The sequence below is a fragment of the Antechinus flavipes genome, chromosome 1, assembly GCF_016432865.1.
Source record: "Antechinus flavipes isolate AdamAnt ecotype Samford, QLD, Australia chromosome 1, AdamAnt_v2, whole genome shotgun sequence".
NCBI lineage: Eukaryota > Metazoa > Chordata > Mammalia > Dasyuromorphia > Dasyuridae > Antechinus > Antechinus flavipes.
The window spans coordinates 80,642,757-80,664,427 of NC_067398.1; the positions used below are offsets into that span (position 1 = coordinate 80,642,757).

General features: G+C 42.5%; 1 protein-coding gene across 3 annotated transcripts; it reads right to left on the minus strand.

The window, feature by feature from the left end:
* Positions 1-309: 309 nt before the first annotated feature.
* On the minus strand, positions 310-14,644 carry GLYCTK (glycerate kinase). 3 transcript variants are annotated; one of them, XM_051985231.1, is made up of 5 exons: positions 13,032-14,644; positions 9,155-9,565; positions 8,494-8,645; positions 2,129-2,304; positions 310-1,662 (listed from the first exon to the last, which is right to left on the minus strand). In XM_051985231.1, the coding sequence occupies exons 2-5, from the start codon at positions 9,523-9,525 to the stop codon at positions 799-801; spliced, it is 1,563 nt and encodes a 520-aa protein (XP_051841191.1). In that variant the 5' UTR covers positions 9,526-9,565; positions 13,032-14,644; the 3' UTR covers positions 310-798. The 3 variants fall into 3 exon arrangements, with proteins under 3 accessions (XP_051841191.1, XP_051841210.1, XP_051841201.1); XM_051985250.1 differs by lacking the exon at positions 13,032-14,644 and adding an exon at positions 10,136-10,164; XM_051985241.1 differs by lacking the exon at positions 13,032-14,644 and adding an exon at positions 9,728-9,831.
* Between the last annotated feature and the right edge of the window lie 7,027 nt (positions 14,645-21,671).

Sequence of the window (21,671 nt, forward strand, 5' to 3'; positions counted from 1 at the left end):
CTTTGGAGGATCACTGAGCTGAGAAAGTGTGGCCTCTCAGCAGGAAGAAGAGAAAGGAACAGGGGCTCAATGCATTTCATAGAGAATGCTTTGTGCCCAGCCAGGGGTGCTTCCCTGCTATTCTCCTGGAGCCTGGCTGAGTCTTTTCTTAATAGATCTAACCAAGAAGTCCACACTGGGTCTCCAGAAAGCCCTAGCCTTGTTTGGAATGATAAAGGTCAGTAACTTCCAGCCCCATAGGTTAGGGCTGCCCAACAGGGCAGCTCCAAGCTCTCCTTATATGTGGAACTAAGGGAAAAAAAACCTCAATTAGCCAATGAATGAAGCCTTTTTATTTTCCTAAACACTCAGTCACATTTTTCTCATCACCAACCCCAGGGGTGGGCTGGAGGGGAGGCCGGCCTAAGGTAACAAGGTTAAGAGAAGAAAACTTAGCTAGTGACTGGTTGGAAGGTCCTCCTGCCACATTGGTTACCTCTCCCAGGGGAGCCAAGGGTTGTGCCTGGAGAATGTGGGGTGGGTAGTGCCGTGAGAAAGAGGGGTGACCACAAGGGAAGCAGACTGCAATAAAGACCTGACAAGTCAGAAACGGATTTCTGAGTACTGCTTATTCCTAGTGTGCTTCTATGGGCACCACTGCTTCAAAGCCTGGGTGGCCCAGGGAATTCCACAGAAGGAGCGAAGAGCCTGGGGCAGACTCCCCTGCCCTGCCCCACCTTCCAGTCCTAGTTAGAAGGGCATTTCCAAATATCTCATAGGCCCTGAGGAAATGGTGAGACCTGAGCTAGCCCTGTCCCGTCAGCAGGGCCGCAGAAGTATCAGGTGGATATCCATGACATTGGTGCCAGTCAGCCCCGTGCTCAGGAGGTGGATTCCACCCTGCAGGCGCTGGAAGAAGGTATTCGAGTCGCTGTTGGCCAGGAAAGCCGCCACATCCAGCCCCTCAGACGCAGCCTCGGAGGCCAGCCCGGGGGTGACCCAGGCCCCAGCGGCCTCGGTGTTACCATCCTGCCCATCAGTCCCACCACTCAGGAAGAGCGCCTCCCAGTTGCTCCCTGTGCACCCACTCATCTCTACGCCCACCCGGAGCGCCAGCTCTTGGTTTCTGCCACCCTTGCCTGAGCCCTGGATCTTCACTGTAGGCTCCCCTCCAGCCAGAAGGCAGACGGGGCCCCTGGCCTTCTCCAGAAACTTCAGAACGTCCCCCAGCTTCAGGTCAGGGAGTTGCAGCTCTTCAACAAGCTTCCGAAGCTCGTCTTCCTCCTCCTTGGCCATCCCCACCCACGAGGAGAGGCGGACAATGGCTGCCTGAGCCAGCAGCCCGTAGAAGCGGGCCAGGCGGCCCACCGCACCTTGCACGACCGTGCTCAGAATCAGAGCCTGGTAGCCCAGGGCCTCAGCGCAGCGCTGGGCCTCGGCCAGAGCTACAGAATTGGAGCCGATAATTGTATTGAGGACATGGCCACAGCAAGGAGGGCCTCGAGGATCGGAATCAGCCCTGGACAGCACTGTCTTGATGGAGCGGGGCAAAGTTTCACGGAGATCATACCGGGTGAGGATTTGCAGGCAATCCTGAACACTGTGGTCACTTGCTACCGTGGGACCACTAGCAATCACATCCAGAGGGTCCCCCACCACGTCCGACAGGATCAGGCTCACCACCTGGGAGAAAGGGATGAGAGCAAAGCTGAGAGGGACAGAGACCAGCACGGGGAGTACCTGCGGAAGCTTCTGCTCCGGGCCCATTAGAGTAAATCCAAACTTCTTTGGGAGAAATGTCTCAGACCATCCCAGGCTCACCCCTCCCTTGCCAGCATGGACTCTATTCTTGCTCTCAGCAGGTCAAGGAGCGTCACCTACCTTTCCCTTCTCCTTCCCTTCAACCAGCCTCCCACGATTAATTCAGTCTCTCTTTTACTCTGCATTCTCCTGACACACAGCTTTGCAGCATGCCATAATTTAGCAATATGTTTTATGGATCAATCTGTAAATAATATGTTTGTGTCCTATCCCCCCTATTTGGTTGCAAGGTCCCAGAGAAAAGAAACAATGGTCACCCTGTATGTCCCTAGCCCCATCTCTGGTCCCAGACATCAACCCAGGAGGCCTCCCAGAGCAGCTCACTCACCTGGGCAGGGTAAGCAGCCCTGGCCAGGCCCCCACCTTTGAGATGGGACAAGGCCTTACGGATGGTATTTAGCTCCTGAATTGTGGCACCACGAACGGCCAGCATCTTAGTGAGCAAATGTTTCTCATCCAGAGTAACAGGGGGGATCGGAGCAGGAAGCAGAGCTGAGCCTCCCCCTGCAATGAGATAGTCAGGTCAGGGTTAGAGGGAGAACAGAGAAGGCTGGGAGCAGAGGAGGGAATTCGGAGAAGGGAGTTCTTTTACATTCATAAATCCACCTGCATATATCACTTCGTTTAGTCATGATGCAGTTGCTTGATTGTTGGGAGATGTCCCAGCAGTGTTTAAGTCTGGACACCCTAGAAATTCGCCAAGAATTTCCAGGAAATACATTTGGTACTGGCCCAACTGCTTTCTTCCCTCTGTTGTTTCATCAAACCACAAAAAAAGTATCACCTCAGCCCTCCATAACTTTTAAGGATTCAGAAAGCATATACCTCTCAAGGCCAGAAAAAGACCTCAGATATCAGACCCAACCCATCCAAGAGCAATGCACATGCTCCTAAGCAGCATGTCTTCTGACCACCTCATCCACTGATATCTTGGACAAAGCAAAGGAGTCAGCTTTGATTTTGAATTCAGTCAAGCCCCTGGGCACCCAGTCATCAGGTTTTTAGAGACAAATACCCAACTCAATCTCATTTTTTTTCCTGTTGCATGAAAGAACATGTTAACATACTGCCATCACAGGACTCTTAAAAATGAGATTTTCTTTTAAATGGTATTTTGCACCCCTCCTTTAATTTCTTTTTGGGAGCTTTATTTTTCTAAACTGAGGATTTCATAAGGCTAGTCAAGAAAATACCAACTGTATAACTTTTAGCAGAAAGGAGAAAAGGTGGGGAGGGTGAGACAGACAGACAGATATAGACAAAGAGAGAGAATGAGAAAGAGAATGAAAGAAAGAGAGAAAGAGAGAGAGAGAGAGAGAGAGAGAGAGAGAGAGAGAGAGAGAGAATAAAGGAAGGAGAAAAATTTCAACAAATATCCAAATAATTGAACTCAAAAATGATTTCATGTCTTTGTACCAGGCTGTCAGTCACTTAACCTTTGAATGCCTCAGTTTCCTCATCTGTAAGATGAAGAGGTGTGACTTGGTGGCTTTTAAGGTTCTTTCTAGCTGGTTTCATAGATTGTTTCCTGAACTCATCTGTTTTCTTCCTGTCCAGTAATACAAAAATGTAACAATGATTCTGTTTCTCCTACCATTGATTTTTGTCCAAATACTTTCTACCAGGCCCCTTTGATTCTGGGTCCATAATGTCTGAGTTTATAAAGCAGTCCTGCTCTGCATGCCCTCCCTTCCCTTTTGCCCCAATTAATCTTCCCCTTCCCCTTCCTCTTATCATGAGTCTCACCATATCAAGTCTTAGAGATTGATGCTCAAGAACTGAATCTGCCTCTTTATATTGGTGTTCTTGTTCATCTTACTTGTTACCTCCATGCTACGCATTTGTATAAAGACATCTGAGGGTATAGGTTTATTCCTGGCTCCTTTCTTGGACATATTCTCATATCCTTTGTGGCAAATATTTCTATAAAGGCCTGTTACCCAGTATATACAGGGAATGGATACAAATACATAAGAATAAAGCTATTCAACAATAGATAAAGCAAGGAAAACAAATAGGCAAATTAAAAGTAGAAATGTAAGCCATCAGTAGCCACATGAAAGAATACTCCAAATCACTAGTAACAAGAGAAATGCTAAAGTATGATTGATGGATCTACAAATTAATCCAACTTCTAGAAAACAACTTGTATTTATACACAAAAAAGTGCATATACCTTTACACATCAATACCACTATGAAACATATACTTCAAAGATAGCCATAGATACAAAAATATTTACTGCCACACTTTTTATAGTAGGAACTGACTGGAGAACAATTGTACAAATTGTGATATAGGAATATACAATATTGTCCTAAGAAATGAAAACTACAAAGAATACAGAGAAACTTGGAAAAAAATTATATAGACTGACACAGATGGAGTTAAGCAGAACCAGAAGAATAATTTACACAATGACAGCAATATTATAAAGGAAAACAACAGTAAAAAATTAAAGAAATTTAGTGAGCTCAATAATCAGTAATTAATTATAAGACTGATTGATAGAGAATGCCTCTCACTTTACACAGGCAGGATGGAATAGAGATGTGAAATGAGGTATATATTTTCAGACAAGGGAATATGTTGATTTTTCTTAACTATATTCATTTATTTCAAGGGAGACTTAATAGAGGATGAAGAATCGGTGACAAGAGAAAAGTGCTTTGGTGTTTTGTTTTGTTTTTAAAGAAAAGTTCAACAAAACACTTTTAAAAGAAATACTATTTCCTGATTTTCTCAAGAAGTTTAATACTTGCTCTCAGCCTCTCTCTCCACCATGCCAAACTTCCTCCCCTTTTTCCCCCCAGTATTCCTATTCCTGAGCTTTGTTATACAACCTGATGTGCCTTAAAACACTTGTGATCTCCTAGGTCATTAATTTCAATTCTCATGAACTGAACAGCACGTCTCCTTAACCACACAGGAATGATCATACACGTTATACATTCAACAATGATTTATTAAGCTCCTATTATGACACAATTCCAGATTCCATGGTCACAAAGGAAATGGTCCTTACCCTCAAGCGACTTATTGTCTACTGTGAAAAAATAGCATGCACACAGATAAATGAATGAAAATACAGACAAAAGAAATATACAGTAATTGGTGGGGGAAAAGTTGGATGAAGCCATTGTCAGTAAATTCTACTTTTGTAGAAGCAGAGTCAGCACTCTTGCAATTCATTCTTCTCTGATCACTATATATCCTACCCTTTCATTTTCTCCACTACATAACTTCTAAAAAACCTAGTTTGCATCCCCAGCAGAGCCTCCAGTTACTCTCTCCTTTCTTGCTCTCCTAGTTTACCACTGCTTTGTTCTTATTTTCTTCTCTTTGAAATCCTCATTCTATAAACACACATCTTCTGCCTTTGCCCCCCTTGTCATCTCATCATTAAGATGATCCATATATCCATCTAAGAGTAGGAAGGTTACAACAATTTTTTGTTTAAGATGCCTTATTCAAGATTTCAAGTTAAGGGCAAAGCTAGAATTAAAATCTAGTTTTTCTTGCTCCCACTCCAAGTTCTAGGATTTTAATAATTGTCAGAATGATCTCCATGTGTCAGAAATGGAAGTTTCTGGGGATGGAAAAACTTGACTTATGAAAATGGAAAAACATTTCTAGATTCAGGAGAAAAGAAGACACAATAAAAGAAAGTAGCCACTGCAAAATATGAAAATTATTGCACTATCATGATCAATTATAATTGACTTAACTCTTCACAGCAATACCATAATCCAAGACAATTCCAAAAGATTAGTGATAGAAAACTTTATCTATATCCAAAGAAAACTGATGGAGTCCAAATGCAGAACATTTTCTGCAATTTTCACTTTTCTATACTCAGCTACTTCCCTGAGGCAACAGGCATAATACAATAGAATGAGAAGTGAATTTGCTATCTTGAGAGCTTTAGATTTGACCCTTGTCTATGAGTGATCTCACAGATCACTCTCAGCTTAGTGATACCAGAAAGTCATTTTTTTCAACTTCCACTTTCCTCATCATAAACTGGAAATAATACCTATTATATCTATCACATTAGAGTTATCTAGAAGATTAAATGAGATTATAGATGTAAAGCATTTGGAAAATCTTAAAACTCACAAAAATATCAACTCTCACTGTGTGTGAATGTACGACGTGTATGTATATATGTGTGCACATATCCCCTCCACACACACACAGACAGACCATTTTTTGGCCCATTTTTCCCTTAACCCAGACTTAATTACTGAATGGGTGTTGCCTCAGTAAAACTAAGACCTGTTAAAAGACCTTAGCTTAAAAAAGGCCGAGGTCTCCCACTGCATCTTCAGCCTTCTCCTCTCTTACAGGCCACTGGACCCAGATGATTCTGGAGGAGAAAGTGAGGCAGGGAACTTTGCACAGCTCTCCCTGACTTAAATCCATTTGTATGTCATGGCATCCTGTCACTGATATCCTGGTCTTCTTGGAGAACAATGAACAAAGAGCAGCTTTTCACCATTATCATTAGGCCAATCTCAAGGCACAGATCTCATCCCAACCTGAGACTTTCTTTCCTCCTACTCATGTATTTTTGGGTCCCTGCTGAGGGAAACAATGTAACTCCTCTGTAATAGGACTCTGTACATCTTTATTACCTCATGGCCTCAGGCCTATACGGCAATCTTTTTACTTTTCCCCAAATTCTGTCTCTAGGACTCCTTAATGCAAATGTTCCAAGATTTTCCTTCTCTCATATTCTACCATGAAAATACATACAACCTGTTATAGTGTCTCTCTTTTCCTCTAATTCACAGCTGGAACTCCTCACCAGCTTCTATTCTCTCCTCAATTCTTCTAGTCTAATGAATCGGCCCTTCTTGCCCAAACTAGCCCCTCTACTTGGGTCCTTGCCCTAGCTCTCCCCAGCAGAACTGCTCCTTTTCTCCCTCATCCTCTCTTTCCTGGTTTCTCCTCTGCATTCTCACACATCCTTAAAAACCTTCCCTTCTGCCTGTTGGCCACTCCCATTTCTCCCCACCCTTTCATAGCCAAAGTGCCAGAAAAAGCCGAGACTACTGAATGCCTCTGGTTTCTCCCATCATTTCCCATTTCCTTACTGCTGGCTTCTCATCCTGCTACTCACCTGAAGGTGTCAAGTTTACCAGAGCTCTCCTAAATCCTGAAGCCAACGGCCTCTTCCAGGCCTCATTCTTCTCTTCAACTTTTGACATTCCTGACATCCCCTCCTCTGGGACATTCATGCCTTCCTTGGCTTTAAAATTTTTTTTTCCATCACCTATTTTTCTCAATACATCTCTCCCTTTGTCTTAGATAAGGAATCATACATTATAACAAGGAATAAAAACAGAGAAAACTGTTTAGCAAAATGAGTCAAGTCCTACATGATAATCTGTCCCCTGCCTCTGCAAAGAATGGGGTTGTTCTTGACTCAGTTGAGGCTGTCCCTTCCTGGCTCTCCTATAAAATACTAACAAAATACTCTCCCTAAAACACAAGCAGGGCCATTTTTGCTCAAGAATCTCGAGGCTTCTGGAAAGTACCATAAACTTATTAGTCACCTTTCAAAGCCCCACACTATCTGGCTCTCAGCTCTCTTTCTAAGAGTGCTTCACACTACTTCCTATTCTACGAACTCAACATTCCTGTTGGAGTGACCATTTTTATTGTTCTTGATCTCAGGTATCAGCACACCATCTGCCTCCTCCATATCAGTATTAGAGGCGGCCTGGATTGGGCTGAGTCCTTAGCTGCCTAGAGATGGGAAGCCTTTTCCTATCACCTAGTGCTTTACAGTCATCTCCCTCTTCCAATTATGTTACCCAGCACTATGTAAGCCCCTTGAGGGAAGGACCCAGTTGATTATTGTTGTCTCCTAGCACAATGCCTTGCATTTGTTTGGTCTAGACCTATGATCTCATTTATGTGGGGAACTCCAGGAGCCCACCAAAGCAGAGAAAGAGCAGTTCTGTTCTTCCCAGTCTTATCAGAGAGCTGCCTGGGAAACTCAGAGGTGACTCCAAGTTGATCCAAGGTGGTTATAGTCACCTCCTTACTTTAAATCCTAGGCTCACAGCCACTTTAGCTTAGCCAGGGAGTGGGAATTCAGCTTTGGAAGCAGCCTGAGATCGGGCACCAGGGATAGAGGTAGGATGGCTGGGCTGCCTTGGCTTCTAGAAAGTAGAAGTCAACAACTCTTTAAGACTAGAAAGTTCCCATTTCAGGGCCCTTTCGAGCTGAATTCTGTTGGCTAGATCTAGAGCAGAATGGTAACGAAATGAGATGCTCCTGGGGTTGTCAAAGGAAGCTGGGCCCCTACTCCTGGGCCTGAAAGCAGGGCACAATTGGGTAATGGAAGCCCAATCAGGACAGGGCACTGAATCCAGACTGGGGGTACTCTCAAGGGGAGATGCTGGGAAGGCTAGACACTGTGTTGTCAGGGAGGGTCAGACTACTCAGTCTCTCTAGGAAAAATAGCACTCCCTTGTCTCAAAGTAGATTTCTCCCATTTTTTTAAGATCTAAAGAAGGGTAGAAGAGAGGTGAGGAAAGGAGTAGAAAAGTCAGTTCACTGTATGAAAAAGGGGCTCATAAAAGAAATGAAAAGTCCTATAGGAGGAATGGAGGCAAAGGGAATCATTCCCGATCCCACCTCCACACCTCTCCTCCCCATATCCAGAGGAAGGGATCTCACCTGAGATAAGGACCAGCAGCAGGTCGTCAGCCGACAGCCCCTCTGCCATGTCCCGGATGGCCACTGCAGCTTGTAGGGAGTCCTTGTCAGGCAGGTTGTTCTTGGCTCCCTCAAACACTTGGATGTGGCTTTGTGGCATCAGCAGCATCTCCCTGAAAAGGTGGACCATGGGGTCCCAAACAGGGGGGACCTTATGTTCCTGACATCTTTCTACTCTCATTTCCAGGATACAGGGAAGATAGGAAATGGGGAAAGAGGGAATGACTCCTCTAGCTAAGTCCTGAACCTCCCAAACTGCTGCCAAACTGCTGGGTGCCCTTCCTGATCACCTTTCTTTCTCAAATAGGCCTGAACCAGGCAAGCTCAGATGATAGAAGAAAGGGAATAAAATTAAACCAAGCCCCAAGGATTCTATTCCTCTTACATAGCTTACTATGTCAGGATCTGAGGATGCCTGTGAGGTGGAATATGGGGAAAGGACCCTAATTCGTAGCACCCAACTCTGAATACCTTGTTCTCTCTCTCTCTCTCTCTCTCTCTCTTTCTCTCTTTTTCTCTCTGTCTTTCCCTCAGCCCCCTCTTATTTCCTCTTCCTCTGTCTCTGTCTTCCCTCCCCCACCCTTTCTCCTTCCCACCCCCATTTTGCCCCCCAAGGTCTTACTTCAAGCCAGCACTTTCCATAGCTGCTTGGATGCCCTTGGGCACACTGATCACACCCTGAACCAGGTGTTCGCTCAGTAGTTCCTCCGCCACTGCCGCCATGCCCAGCACAGCTTTGCCAAAGCCTGCCAGGTAAACATTGTGATGGAGCTGGAAGTTCCTGTCCCGAACCTTCATCTGTCCAGTCTCTGCGTCTACTGTCAGGACCCGGCGGATCATAGGGCCTGGCATCACTGCACCCACTGCACACTCAAAGAGTTGCCAGGCCTGCTCTGCCAGCGTCATGCTGCTGGAAGACCAGGAAGCTGGGCTCCCCCAAAGTACTGGGCGAGTGCGTGCAAAGCCAGGTAGGACTCGAAGTGTGGAAGCCATGTTTAGTCCACTCTTAGCAGTGTCTGGTATTCATGATCACCTATAAGAAAAAATGTCAGGGTCAAATGAATTGTGTATGTGTTTTGGGAGGAACTGACCTCCATCTAACCTCCAGACACCATGAAAGGCAACATAATATATAAAAATAACGAGAGATTTAGCACCCAAAAACCTAGATTTGAATCTGGATTCTATCACTTACTATATGTAGGAGATTAGATAAGTTAAAATTTTCTTGGTTTCCATTTCCTTCTCTGCCACTTGAGGAACCAGATGGTCTCCAAGGTCCCTCCCTAACAGCTCTAAAACCCTATGATTCTATTATCTCAAGAGCTCTAGTTTCATAGGGGTTGCTATAGTAATGGACAATTTACAAAGCTCTGAAGAGTGTTCCTTAGTCCTATTAACTGCTGGCTCTCATTCCTAACCTCTGATCAAAACCCTTCCTACTCCTACTGGCTGTTCCATCATCCTATGAATCCCACTATTTCAGATTGCTTCCCAAACTCCTGTTCCCCTTACCAAAGCCTCGCCCCCACAGGGCCCACCTCACCACAGAAGCCCCCACCACCCTTGGTATAGCAGTCACAGCTCTGGCCCATTTTCTTACTCCCTCTGTTCTTCTGGATTCCCAAGTGGTTCTCTCCCAGAGTCCAGAGGTCCTGTTACTCAAACTCTCCAGCAAGGTCATCCTCAGTGAAAGTTAATCATTCACAGAGGGAACACCGCCTCATTGACACCCCCTGACCCTAGTGCCACATCCCCAGATTATCTACATACTTCTCCCAGTGCCAACCATACCTCCTCATAAGCATTTAGTTCTGTCTGTCCGAAACACTTTTCTGCCAAGAGACTCTACTAGCTGTCAGATCCTCCCCCCCACCAAACACCTTCCAAGTTTCACTCTGCTGTAAATCATTGTTGAGTCTGGGCAAAAGACAAAGCCTGAACTGCTTTGGAAAATCCTGGCAGGAAAACCCAAAACCATGCCCATTCTGATATATAAGAACCACAATTCACTGGGCTTAAGGGATATTTCTATTTTGGGCAGCTAGAGAACTTTGACCCAAGGTCAATCCTTAAGTATTTCAACATCTACTGAAATCTGAGGTAGTCTCCAAGGTCCAGATCCACAGGGACAGAAGGACCTTCTCTATCCCCCCACTTTTACTGAGTGCTAGAATTAACTGCATGAACTGAGGGGAAAGTAATAAACAACATCCACTCACTTCCAAGTGTGGTTCAAAGGAAAGACCCTTGGTCTGACCATCTAAAGGCCTGGATCCAGCAGGATGATTTCAGAAAGGCCTGGAGAGACTTACATGAACTGATGCTGAGTGAAATTAGCAGGACCAGGAGATCATTATATACTCCAACAACAATACTATATGATGATCAATTCTGATGGACATGGCCCTCTTCAACAATGAAATGAACCAACTCAGTTCCATTTGTTCAATAATGAATAGAACCAGCTACACTCAACGAAAGAACTTTGGTAAATGAGTGTGAACCACTATATAGCATTTCCAATCCCTCTATTTTTGTCTGCTTGCATTTTTTATTTCTTTCACAAGTTAAGTATACAATATTTCAAAGTCCGATTCTTCTTGTGGAGCAAAATAACTGTATGGATGTGTATACATATATTGTACTTAACCTATACTTTAACATATTTAACATGTATTGGTCTACAATACATACATACATGGGGGAGGGGGTAAGGAGAAAGAGGGGAAAAGTTGGAACAGAAGGTTTGCAAGAGTCAGTGCTGAAAAATTACCCATGCATATATCTTGTAAATAAAAAGCTGTTTAAAAAAAAAAAAAAAGGCCTAAGTCCTACAGTAGTCAACTTGGAGTCAGAAAGGCATGGTTTCAAATTCTGATTCAAACACTCAGGATCGAATTATAGGGTCCTACAGGTTTATAGATTTAGAGCTGGAAGAGATTTAAGGGTGATCTAGTCTAGCCCCTTTCACTTTAATAAAAAATACACAACCTACAAATTAGCTATATTCTGAGATGGAAAAGCATCCCTAATGAGATAATGTGCTACTGATTCCATCTATGTATCATTTTTATTTTTTTTTTAAGAAATCATGTAATTTAAAACATCTCTTACTCTGAAATCTAAGAACACAACCACAATTCTAGTTTCTCAAAACAATAAGTTTTTGTTGTGTTTCTCCAGCAATATCATAGAATGGGGAAGGAAGCTAGATCCCCAGTTACTAGATTTGACTATTTGGGCCTGTGTGTATGAGCTTTTTTCTTTTCCTGTTTTTTGCTTGGTGGTTTTAAAAGGAAAGCTCTGTCCTCTCATATGCTACTTATTAGCTAATCAGGGTTAAACCCAGAATAAATTCAAGTCTCCCAATCCCAATCCAATTTTTTCACCTCACAATGTGCTTCTTAACCTAAGCTCCATGAATTAAAAAAAAAAAAAAAGTTGATAACTATTGTCAATGCAATTACCTTCCTTTGTAGACCTGCACATTATATTTTATGCATTTAAAAATACTGAGAAACAGCCATTGATTTTGTCAGACTGCCAAACATGTCATGATCAAAAACAAAGCACACAAAAAAACAAACAAACCCCAAACCAACTCATTGACGAAGCCTGCTCTAAGCTTTCCTTGGGCATTCATTATGCCTGCTATGCTGAAGAAATGATTGATGAATAATCATCCTTTCTCTTGGATCTGTAATCTTACCCACATTTTTCAATCCCAACTCACAAGAGGAACCGTCTACACGTGCATAGATCCCTTCCATTTACCAAGAGCTTTCCGCCCATTCTGCCTGTCATGCTTATCATAATCTCCACTTTACGAATAAGGAAACTGAGGCACGAGGGAAAGGGGACCGGCCCCGGGGACAATGCCCGCTTTCAGGGCCACTTTTCAGCAAACCTCTTTAATTTACTTAGTGAGAATTGATTATGTGCTAAGGGCTGGGGAGCTCTGGGGGAGCGCGCTTAGAGCCAGAGGACCTCGAGGGTCGAGCCCTATTCCTGCCTTGACAAGAGAAAATGGAGGCCGAATAAAATAAACCGCTGTCCTCGGGTAGTTACGCTCACGCAGGACACAGGACGAGGAGCTGAGAGGGGGGCGGGAGGACAGCTAGTGCAGCTCCTTCAGATTGGGAAATTAAGGCCACGGAAGGGGGTAGGGGGGAAGGGAGAGAAGGCAAAAGCGAATGGGGGAGGGGAAGGACTTCCCCATGGCTACTAAGCCGTGTCTGACACTGGAGTTGTAGAATCTACAAGCCCAGGGCTCTTTCCAGGGACAGGGGGGAGCTGGAAAACAAAGGCCTTCTCTCCTCCTCCCACTTTTCTGCCTTTCCTTTCCCAACGAAGGAGCCCAGACCCACATTTGCAGGCCCCGGGCCACAACTGGGACTCATGGCCTTCAAGTGGAAATGCTGAAGCCACTTCCACCCTACTTCCGGCCCACCTTCAACTTGGATCCGGAAGTGATCCCATTCCCTCTAGTCACTTACTCCGGAGATGACGTTTTAATGGGCTCTGCACTCTGATTGGGAGTTGCACTTCGCGTTTCCGTCTTCCTCTTTCCGTAAACAAGGTAATTCAGCTCCAGCCAGGAAAGAAGTGAGAAGTGTAGAAAAGCGCAGGCGCAGGGGTCCCAGGTCCAGTCTCCCTTCCGAGCTTGATGCCCGCAGTTCAACTCTTACTGACTTTTCGCTTCCAGAATTGCCAGTCTTGGGCGGAATTGGAAGCTCTCGGACGAGCGTAAGGCCAGAGCCGGAAGAAGAGAAAGAGTCTGACGGAAGCGGGGCTCGAGAGAGAAGCAGGCGGGGCAGGAGGCGGAGAGTATTGGAGAAAGCCCAAGTGTCCGGCCCAGTCGTCGTGGCCCACCGCACGGAACCCTTCGCCAGTGGGGCTCCGTATCCTCAGTCTCCCCGCTATGTTCAGACCCTGTCCCCTCCTCCTCGGAGCCCGTCATCGGCCCTGGGCCTCGTCCCCTCCCCCAGCCCTTGACCCCCCGCCTCCTCTCTCATTGTTCTGTCACCCCTCCCCCCCCAAGGTCACCCGAGACACCGTAAATGGCCGAAACGGGGGTTCTGTACGCGACTTCACGACACCTTCTCAAGTTGTTTTTTTTACTGGATCGCCCATTGTAGCCGCCCCGCGTTGCCGAGGGCTCTTGTTTCTCTGCTCTTAATAACTTGGGAGTTTTCATCCTTTTCAAAGTGGACTTGGAAGCCCATGTATCCATGTCTAAGCTTGGTCATTCCTCCCAATTGCTCCTGCTACCTCCTATGTGCCCTAGCATCTCAAACTCATAGTTCTTCCCTTTATATTTTGTAACTTGGGGCATGGGAGTAACTACAAACTCCTTGGGGGCATGCTGTTAGGTTACAAGTACAGCCACAGTCAATTTTGACTCGGGATGAGCATAGGCTCTCCCATTTAGGTATTTACACTCTTTTTTGCATCCCCTGTCTCACAACTCTCCCTGTCTCTCCAGATGTCAATCATCTGTCCCAGAAGGTTGGTTGGTTGCTGGCCTTCCTTCTTTAAGAGGACCAAAATGACATCACTAAGTTAAGAGTCCAGTTGCAGTTGTGGCTCATCAGACCAAAGGAGACCTTGCCCAGCCTCCACCCCTCCCCACCCCCCCACTTAGTTCCAATTTGCTTGCATGTCATGGTGATGCGGGAAAGATTCCTTTCTAGATTCCCACTCTCTCCTAGTTAATAATGTAAATTGCCCTTTAACTCACAAATCCTGGTCCCTTTGAATTCCAATAGAAGATCTGACCTGTTCCCAGCCCCACCCGGATATGAGCCAACTTTGGGGCTACACCTCAAAGCCCCTCGAGCTAAGTCTCCTATTATAAAAAGGCCACGCTGGGAACCCCTCTTTGCAGAGATTCCAAACATGGCTACCATGTGAGGACCCTCTGTCCAGTGCCCTCCTTATCTCTACCTTCGCTTATACTTTAACTTTGCTTATCTAATAATAAACCTCTTTTATCAGTCTAGCTCTCTGGGCCAATAAATGCTTTTATTGGGAACTCACACCGCTACTAGACCCCCTTGCGTGGAATCTGTAACCCAAACCTACCATTAGACCTTAACCCTTATTTCATTTAGGTACCCCAAAGCTAGACTGCAACAATGGCATCACCTCCTTGATGTTGTGGTCTTCTTCCTGAATGAAGGACAAACAACCATCAAGAGGTGGTTAGGAATCAGGAACTGGGGCAAGTCCTGGCTCTAATTCTTTCTAGTAGAGTGAATATGGTGAATTCATGTAATTTCTTGAGCCTCAGCTTCCTCACCTCTAAAATAAGGAGAGTAAGACTACCTTAGATAAGAGATCACATATAAAAGGGATAGAATAATAACAATATAGGGATAAAGCATCCTATATTACAGGATTATTGTAAGGAATGTTTTTGCAAACAATTTAAGTGCCATGAAAATACAGACTTATTTTGACCCATTTAAACTCATTTGTTTCCCTTCAACTATTCATCATTGCAGCCAAAGGGGCCATCTTTGGTCCTCTCATTTTCACCCTCTCCTCTCTAATCAACATAGACTTATACCTTTTCCTCATGTTCACAATGTAATCTCCTTAGATTCCTATTTGTCAAGGTTCTGATGAAGTCCTGGGTAGTTAAGTAGAGAAAGCCTGAAACACTGATAGGATTATAATTCTCCCAGAAGTAAGCTAGAAAGAGCACATCTCAGCCTTAAGTGGACCATTTGTTCTGGTGGACTTTTGATTAAAGCCCTACCTTAGGTGAAAGTCTCTAGTAATTCTGTATTTTGAGTATCAGAAAGGCAAGTTATGATGTCAACCTCCCCTCCCAGGTTATATTTCTCCCATAAAAGATCTCAAACTATATTTTTGATAACTCCTTTTTAGGGTTAGCCCACTAATCTCACCTCATGGCATATTTCTCCTTGTTATAGCTAACTTTTTAGAGTGCCAAATCCCTTTTAGGGTTAGCCTGATCATGGTGTAATCCCCTTCCCATGCTTACACTTTTTGGGGGTTAATCTGCTAAACTTCTCTATGAATTTAGCCCACTAGTCAGTGGCACACTCCCACCTCATGGCATCTTCCCTTTAATGGCATCTTCCTTCTGATTAATTGTGAATTCCACTAAGGAAATTATCTAGTTTCCCCTTGTTAATCACTAAAACCCCCTTTTCTTGTTAAAGACTGTTTTGGATTTAGCCTGCTCTTAGCAGTCCAATAAAACCTTTGCCCCTTAATTTAAAGGTTTGTGCCTACAAATCTTTGGGGGTGACTTGCAACAGACCTGTAATCCCATTATGCTTTTGGGTATCACTACATAATTTTGGTTTAAATTTTATCATTTTGGTGGTCTGGCCTGGGAAGAGTCTGACTGTACCCCATAATCTCCCTATGTGGATATAGTCCCTGAACTTCAACAATTCTACTCTTAAATACCCCACAAGTGCTTTTTCTTCCATGATGATTTCTCTGACCATTCTTCCTAGAACTTTGCCTAGACTTCACATTTTTACTTAATTTACTCTGCTTAGTAGCTTAGTTTTTTGTAGATTTTCTTTACCTCCTTTAAATGGCAAATTTCTTGGCATCAGGGCCTGGGTCATAGCAGGATACAGAAGATAATGGCTTAGACACCAGCAATTTTTTTTAATGTTTCCTTTTTCATTTTTCAAATGGGAAAAAAAGTTTTGAACATGGTTAAAGGCAAAAATTGTTTTACATGACTTTTTTGTATATTTATAATGAGTTTTGTTTTTCTTGCCTTCCTGAAAGGGGTGAGGAGAGAATTCAGAACTAACACTTTCATTTTTCTTCTTAAAAACCAAATAAAATGGATATTTGCATATATAGAGTAGAACAGTAGATTATATATGAAACTACAGATCTCTATTATATATAGGTTACTTTTCTTGTTAAATATGTAATAAAATCAACATGCAGGTTTCAAAGTTTTCCTGCTTATCTGACTTTCTGGCCTTCTTGCAGTCCTTTTTTCTCTTTAAAAAAAAAAAAAGAACTGCTTTAATAAACTTTTTGTTTCTATCCTATCTCTTCTCTTGCCCTCTCCTTACTCCCACTGGGGAAAAAAAACAAAGATAAGAAAACATAGTTCTTGTAACAAATGTACTTGGTTAAGAAAAGTTCCCACACTGGCAACACCAAAAATGTTTCATTCTTCATCCTAATTGCATCACGTCTTTGTCAAGAGATGGATAGCAAACTTTATTGTTATTCCTCTGGAATCACAACCACTGCATCAATAAGAGTTCTTAATTCTTTCACAGTTGTTTTTCATTATAATATTATTATATACATTGCTCTCCTGCTTTTATTCACTTCTCTCTGCATCAGTTTTCCTAGATTTCTTTGAAACCATCCTTTTTACCATATCTCATGATGAAATTTTGTTTTATTCATCCAGCACAACTTGATTAGCCATTCCCCAAGAGAATAGTTTCTAGGTCTTTTTTCCTACAGAAAGAGTTCCTATCATTATAATCACAGCCCTTTATATCATTCTTTGAATTCTTTGGTGTACAAGCCTAATAGTTGGGAATATACTGTTTATAACTGGGAGTGTAGTTCCAAAATGCTTTCCAGAATGGCTAGAGCAATTTACAGCTCTTCCAACAATGCATTACTATTTTCTTTCCCTCTATTGTTTTTTGTTTTGTTTTGTTTTTGTCATCTTTGTCAGTTTGCCAACATTTATTTTCCCAAGGGGGCCAACTCATCTTGTGAGGGCAAGAGCTGAGAGAATCTTGAGTAAAAGGTAGTAGTAAAGAGGAACTCACACTATATGTTTATTGAACTGTCTCTTCTTTTTAGTAAACTTTTTTAGCTTATCTCTCACTTCTCCCTTTTAGATACTTTCCACAGCACACAAACTGGACTGATCTAGAACTGTTCCTGGAACAAAATGTGAAGCGTTCTCCCCACACCACTTTGCTCATGCAGTTCTTTCCATGTGGATTTCACTGTGCTGTTTCCTTATCCCTAACAATGTTAGATTATCAAATTGTCCTTCAAATTTGACCTCAAACGCCCCTCTTCTCACCCATCTTTGCTAAAAGAGAATTTTCTGAACTAATGGAGCATTTTGTATTAAACTTTGGAAAAGTGCTTTTTGATGTGGATATTTGTGTATATAACTTACGGTTCCCTCAAACTTATGTCCAACGAGATTGTAAGGCATATGAAAACAAAAATTATCTTACAAAACTTTGTTATAAGAGTTTTTCCTCAATAGGTTAATGGTCAAAGGAAATGAACTATCAGTTTTCAAAGGAAGAAATCAAGCTATTAACAATCTTATTTTCAAAATGCTGTAAATCACTAATAGAGAAATACAAATTAAAACAGCTTGAAGTTCTACCTCACATCTATTACCTAAAAAGATGACATAAGAAAAAATGGTAAATGTTGGAGGGACTAAAGGAACAAAAGTATACTAGTGAGTACACTGCTGAAGTTGTGAATGGATCCAGACATTCTGAAAAGCAGATTGTAACTATACTCAGAAAGTTACCAAACTGTACATATACTATGACCCACTTATACCTCATAAAGCCATGAAAAATCAATTTTTCTTTACCAAATATTTATAGAAGCTCTTTTCATAGTAGAAAAGAAACTGGAAACAAATTGTGGTATGTGAATGTAATAGAAAATTATTGTCATAAGAATGGATGAAATTAATTTCAGAAGAAATGGGGAATATCTTTGAACTTATACCAAGTAAAGCAGAATTTTTTTTTAATCACGTAACATAAAATAACTTTGAATAGCTTTAAAATTTGAAATGTATAACATATTGGATTGCTTGCCATCTAAGGGAGGAGGTAGGGGGGAGGAGGTAGGGGGAAGGAGGGGAAAATTTGGAATACAAGGCTATACAAGGATCAGTGTTGAAAAATTATCTGTGCATATGTTTTGAAAATAAAAAATTTTAATAAAAAATGAAAAAAAAAACTATATCTTCCCTAAAGTCTAAGGGAAGAAATATTATATTTCTAGGCCGAAGGACTTTAAAATCATTGACAGAACAATAACATCCTAAGATCAGAGGGCCTCAGGATCAGATTCCAAAGCCAGAAGATTTAGAATCATTGACAGGTTATTAGAACAGAAGCCCCCTAAAGTCAGGGGATCTTAAAATTATTGCTGTCTGCCCTAGAAGCTATATTACATCAAGTTGGTCATTGCCTATGACAATTTGCTTCTTATAAAGTAGGTGTTTAAGAAAAGTGTGTAATTGAAATTAGGAAACAATGGATCTCAAGGGTCACTCAGAGAGACAAGATCTTTACTTCAGTAAATTTCCTGCAGCTCAAAAGAGCCTTGTCTCTCTGTAGAAGGATTAACATACACAAGGAACCATCTTATTAAGATAGTTTCAGGGGTCCTCAAACTATGGCCCACGGGCCAGATGCGGCAGCTGAGGACATTTATCCCCCTCACCCAGGGCTATGAAGTGTCTTTAAAGGCCCACAAAACAAAGTTTTTGTTTTTATTATAGTCCGGCCCTCCAACAGTCTGAGGGACAGTGAACTGGCCCCTTATTTAAAAAGTATGAGGACCTAAACGCCTTAGAGGAAGGCCATCCCAGCTCCAAATGGTATGTGGTCCAGCTTATATGAGAGGGCACCCTCAACTTTTTAAAGAAAAAAATTAGTTCTGGTCCCTCTACTGCTATTCAGCACCTCACACATAAAAGCAGTGTCTATATTCTTTCCATACAGTTTTCCAATATCTCATGGTGTTATGAAGGTGATCCTAAATTTTTAAAGACTATAGGAGAATGCTATCTCTCAAGCTAATAGTAAAGACTTAAATAAGCTTGAACCAGTGATGAACTGTTTTTCTTATGGCCTGAGGACTAGTTCAGTTAAGTTCAGAGAAGTTCATCCATATGAGGGGAGCCAGCTTCAAGGGGAAATATGGCAGTGCCCCTGTGGCTGGTGGGCCTTGGCAAGGGTGTAGTTCCCTAGATAATATAGGCTGCAGATTATGATCTGTTGGTCAGTGATAAAAGGGTTTCTGAGACAAATGGTGAGGTGCATGCCAGACTACTCTTCAGTTCTACCTCTGGGCCATAAAATAAGCTTATTAGTGATATGAAGAAACAGCTCTCTCTTTCCCATAAATTTATCTTTTTGCTCCAGGTTCTTTACTAAATCCTTTTGGAACTTAGCTTGTTCCAATTGGCATCACAATTACAATAAACTTTGCTCTTTGACTTGGAATTTGCCCTGCAAATTCTTTTGAGGCACCTCTCATCATCATCATTACTGCTCTGGGACTCCAACCTCTTGGGGGGGGGTCTCCTTTTGAACCTCAATAAACAACCTCAGTTGATCAAAAGGTGCTGATTTTGAGAGCCACAGACATTCTTTTTTTTTTTTTTTTTGACTTTTTAAAAAATTATTATAGCTTTTTATTTACAAGATATATACATGGGTGATTTTTCAGCATTGACAATTGCAAAACCTTTTGTTCCAGTTTTCCCCCTCCTTCCTCCCTACCTCCTCCCCAAGATGGCAGGTTGATCAATACACATTAAATATGTATAAGTTAAATACAAATATGTATATATATCCATAAAGTTATTTTGCTTTACAAAAAGAATTGGACTTTGAAATAGTGTACAATCAAAAATGCAGGCAGACAAAAATAGAGGGATTGGGAATTTTATGTAGTGGTTCTAAGTCATTTCCCAGAGTTCTTTCATTGGGTGTAGCTGGTTCAGTTCATTACTGCTCTATTGGAACTAATTTGTATCCTCTCATTGTTGAAGAGGGCCACGTCAATCAGAATTTATCATCATATACTATTGTTGTTGAAGTATATAATGATCTCCTGGTCCTGCTCATTTCACTCAGCATCAGTTCATGTAAGTCTCTCCAAGCCTCTCTGTATTCATCCTGCTGGCCATTTCTTACAGAACAATAATATTCCATAACATTTAAATATAATATAATATTCTTATATTATAAGAATAACTTATTCAGCCATTCTCCAACTGATGGGCATCCACTCAGTTTCCAGTTTCTGGCCACTACCAAAAGGGCCACTGTGTGGAAAGGTGAAGAACTTACAGATTAAGCACATATTGATCAGAGACTGTTAACTGAAGTAGATCAGGCCTATAGGCCCCAGTCACGTGATTTTAGATGAGACCTGGACTGCATTCCATTGTCCAAAGAAGGAATTAAGTGGCCAAAGCTATATATCACCTTTTTCACTGCATTCCACTGACCAAATAGGGAGATAAAGGTTTATGTAACCAATCACAGCCTGTAAAGGGTGGGATTTGGGGGGTTCTTTGTCTGAAATGTATAAAAGTTGTAAGCATCTTCATGTGAATGACTCTCCTCCTGTGGGTATCTTTGCTGTCCTTTCGGGCCCACAGGCCAGGACGGTCTGCTTCTCGAGATTCTAATAAATTCTTTCTGTACATCATTTGGAGTGACTCCTGAGTAGTCAGTTTGGGTAGGTGCAATTCTTGCACATACAGGTCCCTTTCCCTTCTTTAGTATCTCTTTGGAGTATAAGCCCAGTAGAGACACTGCTGGATCAAAGGGTATGCACAGTTTGATAATTTTTTGGGCATAGTTCCAAATCGCTCTTCAGAATGGCTGGATGTATTCACAATTCCACCAACAATGTATCAGTGCCACAGATATTCTTAAAGGCTATTTAAATGCCAAAACTTAGTTGTGGCCATTATCTGTGTGATTGTGACTTATCTCTTTCTGGTCAGGAAGAAGCTGTTATCAGATAATTCCCAGACTATCTAGGAATCCCCATTGTCCATTCTTCAATCTCTAGGTATCTTCAAATAACCTTTTGAAATATCAATTAGTATATCTTTAGCTAGGTACTTCCACCAGTCATCCTGACTCCTCAAGTTTCTGCCTTTATTTCTCTGGGTAAATTTGCCCTATAAAAGATCTGCTTATGATGAAGATCTTTGCTAAATTCTCTTGAGGTTCAAGCCCACTCTCAGGAACTCTCTTTCCCTCCCTCATTGGGCCTTCCTTCTAATGGGGCCATTCTCCTTACTCTAGCTAACTCTGGTCAGTCTGACCTGCCAGATAATGGCTCTCTCCCACTTCATGGAGAGT

Bases quoted from the DNA above. Each gene is read 5' to 3' on its own strand.
- GLYCTK (XM_051985231.1), bottom strand. From the start codon at position 9,525: ATGGCTTCCACACTTCGAGTCCTACCTGGCTTTGCACGCACTCGCCCA. The intron at 2,305-8,493 runs GTGAGATCCCTT...ATCTCATTGCAG, and splicing joins GCTGCTGGTCCTTATCTCAG to GGGGAGGCTCAGCTCTGCTT. The intron at 1,663-2,128 runs GTGAGTGAGCTG...CCTTTCTCCCAG, and splicing joins GGGCTGCTTACCCTGCCCAG to GTGGTGAGCCTGATCCTGTC.